The 9,328-nt window shown below is 34.2% G+C and overlaps 1 protein-coding gene across 1 annotated transcript in view; it reads right to left on the bottom strand.

Annotated features, from left to right (window-relative positions):
• Positions 1-874: 874 nt before the first annotated feature.
• The window catches only part of LOC109077564 (guanine nucleotide exchange factor DBS-like), a 73,625-nt gene continuing 65,171 nt past the window's right edge, over positions 875-9,328 (bottom strand). Inside the window, exons 32-36 of the mRNA XM_042765778.1 lie at positions 9,170-9,272; positions 8,803-8,918; positions 7,268-7,383; positions 4,292-4,386; positions 875-2,443 (exon numbers count right to left, since the gene is read on the bottom strand). Coding sequence (XP_042621712.1) covers positions 2,343-2,443; positions 4,292-4,386; positions 7,268-7,383; positions 8,803-8,918; positions 9,170-9,272 — 531 coding nt within the window. The 3' untranslated portion in view covers positions 875-2,342. The remainder of the gene's footprint in view (positions 2,444-4,291; positions 4,387-7,267; positions 7,384-8,802; positions 8,919-9,169; positions 9,273-9,328) is intronic.

Genomic DNA, 9,328 nt, shown 5'->3' with positions numbered 1-9,328 from the left:
ATATAATTGTAATAAATACAGTTTCTTTAATATAATATAAATATGGGATTTTCAAGTATAGAGGCATTAGTATTATATTTTTTTTGGTTTTATAGTATACTACAGTAATAATAGTAAGCCATTTTAATGGAAACTACGATTACTTTGGTAGATTATGATAAGGTGTGAATCAAACTAAATAAAGGCAATGTTTTATTGAACAAGTGAATGGATGATTAAATTATGAAATGTAGTTTCTTTCCTTTTCAGTGACATCTTAAATCTGAAATGTCCTAAAGCTGTGTTATTAAAAAAAAGAAAAAAGAAAAAAAAAAGAAACCCCATCATCCTGCACTGTCCCATTAACTAACTTTAAAACCGAGCAATTAGACACAGCCTGCCCTCCGCTCATCCAAAACTCAGAGAAGTCACCTTCGTTCTTCATTCTGCCCAGCCTGCATTCAGAGGGAAATGACTCATGATAAATAGACTGCCAGGTGTCTTCAAAATCGTTACACACATGAAGCCAAACTGAAGGACAAGGTTAAGGCAGCTTGAGTGCACTTTTTTTTAAAATTCAGTTTCAATGCTTGTCACATCTCTCTGTCTTTGTGTCCTGCTCTCTCCACTCTCTTTCCTTCTCTTCTTCTTTACTGTCCTGTCGCCCCTCATGAGTCTTTGGGAATTTGAAAGACACCATCTGTAGAACAAAGCCCAGTGAATCTAGCCTGGCCTTCTCTCTCTTTGCTGTCCTCCTTTCAGATGTGCACTTTAAAGAGCTTCTAATTACAACCAAAAATAGCCTGATGGACCACAGTTTTCAAATGGAAGGTTCTCAAGAGGAACTGTGAACAAGATTTTAAAAATTATATTACATTTTAATGACATTTCTAACTTGTTTTGGTTGAGGTTTAATAGTCTCATATGCAAAGTCATAGACATTGTTTTGTAATGAATGTATTTCATTGTGCATTTGGAAATGTACATATGTAATACATATTCACATCAGCTGTAATATTGCCCATAAGGAAGTTGTGAAAAGCAACATATTCACATACATATGAACAGGATGATACTACCAAGAATCACATCTGCATTCACTATCAATCGTTGTGCTTAGAAATGTACATACAAACAAATAAAGAAACTCGGGTTGATTTTGGAAAGTTATTGAACTACACCATCTTTAAATAACAATCGTAAGTGTATATTGGCAGTTATGAGACAAAACATTTGGCATCATTACTACATTCACTGTCAAACTGTCATCCAGTTCTTCATGTCAAAGCCAGAAGGATACAGTACATCAGATTTCTGTATTCTTTTCATCACAAACTGACAACATCCATGAGCAATACTGTAAAATAATAGTGTCAGATGCTTTTACAGTACAGCTGGAATATTTATGCTACAGCGATCACATTTTCTGAAATACATTTTAAAACATCTCCAGAGTAAACAGTCCACATTTTTATTACCTTTCGAGATTATTTTTGTACAAGCAGACCATGATAGAGATGAATATATCAAGTAGACACAAATATTTGAAGAGGATGAAAGATATTCAGCTCTACAAACAGCAGAGGAACGAAGCTTTACAGATTGCTTATACAACTTTCATGTCTGAATATAAAAGAGAGTATAAATATTGTACATTACACTAGAGAATATTAAATCTTTAAAAGTGCTGTGTTTCTGACCAACAGTCTCATAAGCAAACAAGCTATTAAAAAAACAAAACAAAAAAACAATCAAGTATATTTAAAGGGATAGTTCACCCCAAAAAGGCAGCCATTGACTTTCATAGTAAAGCTTCGTACCAGCAATGGCTTAGTTAGCAACATTCTTCAAAACATCTTCTTTTGTGTTCGACAGAAGAACGAAATTCATACAGGTTTGGAACAACTTGAGGGTGAGTAAATGATAACAACATTTTCATTTTTTGGGGTGAACTATCCCTTTAAAAGCATTTCAGTGAAAGTCTCAGCAGGACAGAATGGTCTAGAGTCTCTTCCTCTCAGTGTTTTCAAATAGCAACCTCGGTGCAGATATCGGCGTCCGGTGTTCACAGAGATCCAGATACTTCTTTTCAAATACCCCTGCAGTTGCTGCTAAGGCACAGCAGAGTGAAAGAACGAAGGCTGCATGCTGAATTTCTGACTCACAACTACAGAATATTGTCAATGTCACGTCAGCGCTGGAAAAGGCCAGAAATGACTGGAATCCATTCTGATCGGTCAGTTCACCTGCTCCTCTGGCAGAGCAGATGTCTGTGTAGTATTACAAAGAATAGAATATCGAGTTGTTGTCGAGTATGATGTAAAGCATGATGCTATGGAAAGCGAGGACACATTGCAGCATGTTCAGCATGCAAATCTGCCGTCCTGAGCGGGACGCGGCCCGGTGCTGTCGTCTGCCTCCTCTGTATCGGTGAGGGCAGCGGTGCAGAGCTCACTGAAAATATCTAAAAAGCAGAGAATGAGAAGATGAGTGACATAATATACAGTTTTTCCATCAAGAGCAGCAGGTGGCTAAACAAAATCAGACCTTGCAGCAGCACTCGATCACAGCAAGGACAACATACAAAGAAGAAAACATAAAAGGCATGACAAAGATGCAAACCTTCAGAGTGATTCCTGTGCTTTACGTCTTTTTAAATGGGATGAGAGCATTTTGTTCCTGCCAGTGAGCACAGGTGGAGAAGCTTGAAGCGCAATATGAAAAGCATTCAAACACTAAGTATATTCAGCTTCAAACTGCTGCAGGCCTCAACAATAAGGATGAATTAATAGGATGATAAGGATGAAGCAATACATCTATTTTTTTATTTTATTTATTTATTTATTTTGTGAAGAAAACCTAAATTTAATTTAAAAAACATATTTAAATAAAATGTTTTTTTCCTAACATTGCCTAAATATGATACTAAAAATTAATGGCATAATCACAGGAATGTCTGTGTGTGTGTGTGTTTTGTAAAGAAAACGTAACTTTTTATTCTTATTACATTTTTTCCAAAGCGACTTACAAATGAGGACAATAGAAGCAATCAAAACCAGCAAAAGAGCAATAATATGTAAGTGCTGTGACAACTCTCGGTTAGCTTAACACAGTACACATAGCAAGGTTTTATATATATATATATATATATATATATATATATATATATATATTATATATATAAATAAAAATAAAAACAAGTAGATAGAATAGAAAAAGTATAGGGAACACTAGTGTTAGGGTCTTTTTTTTAAATAAAAATACCTTTTTTCCTGTCACACATATAATATAATATAATATAATATATATATATAATATAATATAATATAATATAAATATAATATATACTATAATATAATATAATATAATATAATTTAGTTTTTTTCAAAATAAGATTTGACATTTCTATTCATCAAAGAAACCTGGAAAAAAAAAAGTTTGAATAAAATATTAAGCAACTCGACTGGTTTCCAACATTATTAGAACAATTTCTGAAAGATCGTGTGAGACTGAAGACTGGAATAATGGCAGCTGAAAATTAAGCTTTGGCATTACAAGAATAAATTACATTTTAAAATATATTAAAATATATTACAGTATTACTGTTTATACTATATGTTTACTGTATGTATATCTGTTGGAGTCAGTGAAGTAAGCAGAGCAAACATCCTTATAGTTGAGTCCAGAGCTGCCTCTGCTCTTAGTCAAAGCTTTAAAAGAATAAACAGCACCTTGTTATTATAGGAAAGCAAGAGTTTAAGAAAACAAGACAAACAAGGCAAAAGTTGCATTGTGATAACACGCCAAGATTTCGTGGAATGAAGTGCATGCCTGTGAAGGTGATGTCATGCACACCTCTTTAAAAAAGCAGACTTGCAAACACGTGCCTCCATCAGTCTCGCCGTCCACTGACCTAGATTTTAAATTACAGCCGCTTTGTGTCACGACGGTGTCTTGTGTGCATTCACATGTAAGGTATGTGTTTGAGTGAGAACGGACTGAGTGACATCAGAGGTCAAAGTGCATTCTTTAATGCAGGGATAGGCAATGTGAGGCCTAAAGAGCAGCTGTCCTGCAGAGTTCAGGTATGTTTGTGATTAGGGTTGGAGATAAATTCCACAGGACAGTGGCCCTGATGTTGCCTATCCCTGGTCTAATGCATCACCATAAAAGATGTAATCCACATACATTACAGCAGCTAGCAGTGTATGTGTCGAATAGCTATGAATGAATTTTATGGTGACCATCAGTCCGGACTAAGTGATGTCAGTCATGCCTTTCTGCTGCTCGTCCTGGGATTGGTGTGCGGTACCAGAGTTACTGTAAAGGTCTACTCCCTCTGCTGTGGACTGCAGGACAGTGGGTGGCACCAGTCCTGTCTTCTGAGTTTTAAGGTTCTTGACTAGCCTAAAACATGAGAGACAGTGTTCATCTTCAACGGCAGCATGAACTTACAGCTTTGTGCTAGAGAACCTGGAGCTCAAGGGTTCAATATGATTGGCTGACTACTTAGAATTTATTAAGATGAAAAAAAAAGGTTTGGTTGACGTGTTGTTTTTTGTGGTGGTGTGAAACAAAACAGTGTACCAAAAAAAAAAAAAAAACCCCTGCAGAATTAAGCTGCAACACAACAGAAAAGTAGCCAACCACAAAGACCAGTCGATATGGAATTGGACGATATTACTACATATATAATGATCATTTCTGATCCACTTGTGTTTTTAGTGGGACAGTGTATTGCAATGCATAAACTAATCTATAAACTTAAATCTATAACATTGATTTTACATGTTCTGAAAAATCTTGATTTTCTGGGTTGACACTGCCCTCTTGTGGTCAGGAGCATTTCCATTGCTTTGATGCCTAATTTGGTCATATTTTAAAAACGTCTTTATTTTGTGTTGTGCACCATAGCCCACCATAGTTTGGCTACATTAATTAAATTAGGGTTAATTCACTGTTTGTGGAGCCCCTAAAGCGACAAAAAAAAAAAAAAAAAAAAAAAAAAAAAAGATGGGAGGAAAAATTATATCGCAATGCTTTTTCAATGCTGTTGCAAAACTTTCACATTCCCCCAAGAAACATTGCATTTACATTGCTTTCTTGCAAACTTTGTTTTCTCGCAAAATGTTTATGTTCCCCAAGAAACACAGCATACACTTGCAAATCTTGAGAGTTTTCTTGCAAAAGTTTTGTGTTCTCTTGAGATGCATTGGATTTGCTCACAAAACTTTTTTTTAATACGTTTTATATATTCGCTTGCATAAACTTTTGCATTTGCTTGCACAACTTTCACATTTTCTAGGAAAACATTTTTTGGGTTTCATTTGGTTTGCTGATTAAGCTTTTTTAAGTGAATGTTTGGTGATGGAAAATGCATTTTTGGTGTTTGTATTTATTTTTGAAGTCTATATTTCAATGCTTATGTGAGTGAAGACAAAGTTTATTGGAAGAACACAATACTTTTGTTCGTGTAAAAATGCTAAATTTCTCAGGGGAAAACAAAAATTTTGTTTTGTGACGCAGAAGCAATTGAAAGGTTTTTAGTGTAATTTTTTATATTTTTAAGGTGTACACATTATTTTTTTTAGGATTTGATAAATACATGCTACACATGAATTTTTAAATTACTTTGGGGGGTAAATCATAAAATAGCTTCCCAATTAAAATAACTGCAGATTTTTTATCTTAATTTATATTGAGAATTGATATGAATGATGATTTTGTTCCAATGATTTGTTTGATAATGTATATGATTTTTTTTTTGGGACTAGCAGTTTTGTTGTTTTTATAAAACGTTTATCTTGTTTTTGTAGGGTACAAGTTTAAGGTTTATCGGTTATACTGTGGGAAGCTGGGATTATGTTGTGATATTGGCGATCAGTATCAGTTCAGAAAAAACAGCACAACCACAACAAGTTTCTTGACTGTTTGTGTATCGCATACACTCCTGACACAACTGAGCAAACTCTAAAGCATCCTGTGGCTGAAGATGTGAAGCCAGCTACCTAAACTTTAGCTGGGCTCTGCACAATGTCAAAACATCCATGAAAGCCTGAAAACTTCTTATGAAGGGTTTGAGGGGGTTGATTGGTGAGCAAAGAAAACTTTGAAACACTTTACAAAGCAGAAACTCAAGCACTGAAAAATGACTGTAGACAGTTTTCAAGATTAAATATGTATGAGATACTTCAGAATACTGCTGGCTTTTTCATTTCAGTTTAGAAATGTTACTAAGCACCAAAAGGGGGTGCATTAGACCCCTGTGAAACCTCTTCCATCTTCATCAACTAATGATGAAGAAAAAAATAAATAAATAAAACACGTGCCAAGTTCCAAGAAATGCACTTAGAAACAGTTTAAATTTAACAACTGAAAATGTCAAGTGGTGTAATATTATTATATTTTTTGAAAATGTCAAGTGGTGTAAGCTCTTCTATTTATATAATTTTTAAAAAAAAAAAAAAAATGTTAAACAGATATCATGAATTATTATTTCATAAATATCATTGTTTTGGGGGAGTCTCACCACATGACATTTATCATAAAAAGCGCACATGATATCTTAAGGGACTTTAGATGGTCTACAGGGGTCGCTGTGATATTATGTGATATTAATGATTTTTATTTTTATTTTTTTCACGTTTCTGCACGTTGGTTGCAATTCATGCCTTTTTGGGGTTTTTCAAATATTAATAAGCAGTGTAGCAGTTCTGGTATTTATTTCTGAGAAGTGATAAAACATTATGCCCAACTACTATATAATAAGGTTTTCTTTTCAAGAAAATCCTTCATTCAATACACCTTTTTTTCTTCATTATGACATCAGGACAGGTCTATCACCCTGACAAAAAATTATTTTAATACAGAAATTAAAAACAGACTCCTTATAAAAGAGGTGAATTCAATTCATTATTTTTTTATGTTTTTTTCTGTAATATATATATATATATATATATATATATATATATAATATATATATATATATATATATATAGTATATATAATAGATATATATTTAAAAAAGTTAAAATGACTAATTCTGATCAAGCTTTTATGAAACTCATATTTTGAATTTGTGGGGTTTTAAAGCAAAAAACTTAAAATAATGTAATAAGAGAGGCAACAATAACATTAGTTTCATTAGTGACAAGTCTTCAGTGACTTCCAGCCCTTTGACTCCAGCATGCCTGCAGGATATGATACGATTCCAAATTTTAGTAGGGCTCCCCCTCCCCCCGCCCCCGGCTACAACCGCCCCTTGATGGTAACTGTACTCATTACTCACCAGTGGCCATTCTCCGACTCTTCTAGGAACTGTACTAAATCTCCCGCTTCGACAGAAAGATCCTGGGTGGTCCCTGACTCGTACGTAAGCTGCACTTGATAGCGACCATTATCCCCTAAGAGAAAGAAAAAACAAAACATGATCTATTTCAGGGTCATGGCACCAATTATTATTATTAATATTATTATTGGCTTTACTTGGAAATGGAAAGAAATGGGTGGGATCCATGTGTGTGTGTGTGTGTGTGTGTGTGTGTGTGCTTGTGTGTGTGTGTGTTTATTTGTGTGAGTGTGCTTGTGTGTGTGTGTGTGTGTGTGTGTGTGTGTGTGTGTGTAGTGTGTGTGGTGTGTGTGTGTGTGTGTGTGTGTGTGGGTGTGTACATATAATAATTATATAATATATAATTCCCCAGTCTAGTCACTGCTAAAGAGGTTTTGACAAACTTTGAGCTGTGTAACTGTTATTAAGCCTCCTTCAGGCATGTGATCAGCTAGAGACAAAAAAGAAGGAAAATCTAACCATGCCCACAAGTCACTCCCCCAGCACTCATTATTAAAAATATAATATAATTTATTTTAATATATATTTGTTAATATACAAAACTATTTTAACTGTGTGCACCATGCATAATTAATTCGCTATGATGATGTATTATAATTACGTCATGACGCAGAATGTTTTTAAATTAGTCCAACATGCCATGTTGTCAAATCTTATTATTTTTCATTTATGTCTATTTTATTATAACATTATTTTAATCAGTTGGATGATCGATCAGTACTAAAATTATGTTAACTGTCAGAAATTACTTTGCTTAATATATGGGTGTAGGAGCGCACAATGGTCACAAGAGGCGCACTTACGACCAAAAAAAAAAAAAAAAAAAAAAAAAAAAAAGAAGAAAAGAAAAAAAACTTTTGTGTGGCACCCCCCAGTCACATTGTGTCATTATGTGTTGCCTATGCAACAGGCCGGCCCTGCCTGAAAGGGACAAATTAACCAAAAGTGAAAATTGTGTCATCATTTATTCAACCTCTTGTTGTTCCAAACCTCTTCTTTCTCTCTTTCTTCTGTGGTTGATATTTTGAAAACAAATATATTTTGAAAGGCTATTTTGAAAAATCTTAGTAAAGAAAATTGCCTATGAAAATATCTTGTGTGTGAAAAATACTAATAATATATGTAATAAATACAAAAATTAATACAATATGATATATATATATATATATAGATAAATATATATATATATATATATATATACTATATATTATATATTATATTATTAAAAATGTAAAAATGTTAAATTAAATAAATGTAAAAATTGTAAAAATTTTAGCATTCCATTGAAGAAAGAAAGCCATAGTTTGGGATGACATTAGAGTGTTTTTGGTTGAAGGTTTTTGTGTTTTTGGTTAAATGTTTTTTTTTTTGGGTTTTTGTGTCTTTTTTTTATGAATATTTGACTTTTTTTCTATGAATCGATACAGATATGCTGACAGAACGTGAATGAAGATGTTGCAGACCCAAGAACATACATTTTTGTTATTTCCTTCATCCTCTCCATCTGAGGATATGGAGAGTTCTTCGGCACTTGATGGAATGGTCTCAAAATCTTCAGCATCCATTGATGGCAGACGCCGTTGACTCCATCCTGGAAAACAGGACACAAGAGTTAACATCGTTCACCAAAAACCTTATGAGAGACGATGCTCAGGGAATACTCTAGTGCTTGTTTGCCAGAAAACTCTTCTGTGAAAGCAAGACAAGAAGTTTGAAGCAGTCAATGTAAATAATTCTGACAGATTGTCACGGTCAGGCATCGAATGAGGAATGAAAATAAATGAAAACGCCCGAGAGAACTCAATATGACTGGCATATCACTGCCTCTTTTCACATGATTACCTGGTTGAGATGCAGACCTTGGCACAGCGGGCTTTGTACCGGCGGTACCTTTACTTTTTCTCTGTGTGGGGTGTGCATCTCGTGTTGTGTGTGTGGGGATTTTCTGTGTTTTATAACATGACCTCTTTAGTGCTAGCAATGCATGTTAAATGGAACCTC

This window comes from Cyprinus carpio, chromosome A11 (genome assembly GCF_018340385.1).
Source record: "Cyprinus carpio isolate SPL01 chromosome A11, ASM1834038v1, whole genome shotgun sequence".
In the NCBI taxonomy this organism is placed as follows: domain Eukaryota; kingdom Metazoa; phylum Chordata; class Actinopteri; order Cypriniformes; family Cyprinidae; genus Cyprinus; species Cyprinus carpio.
This window is presented reverse-complemented; position numbering and strand designations above follow the sequence as displayed.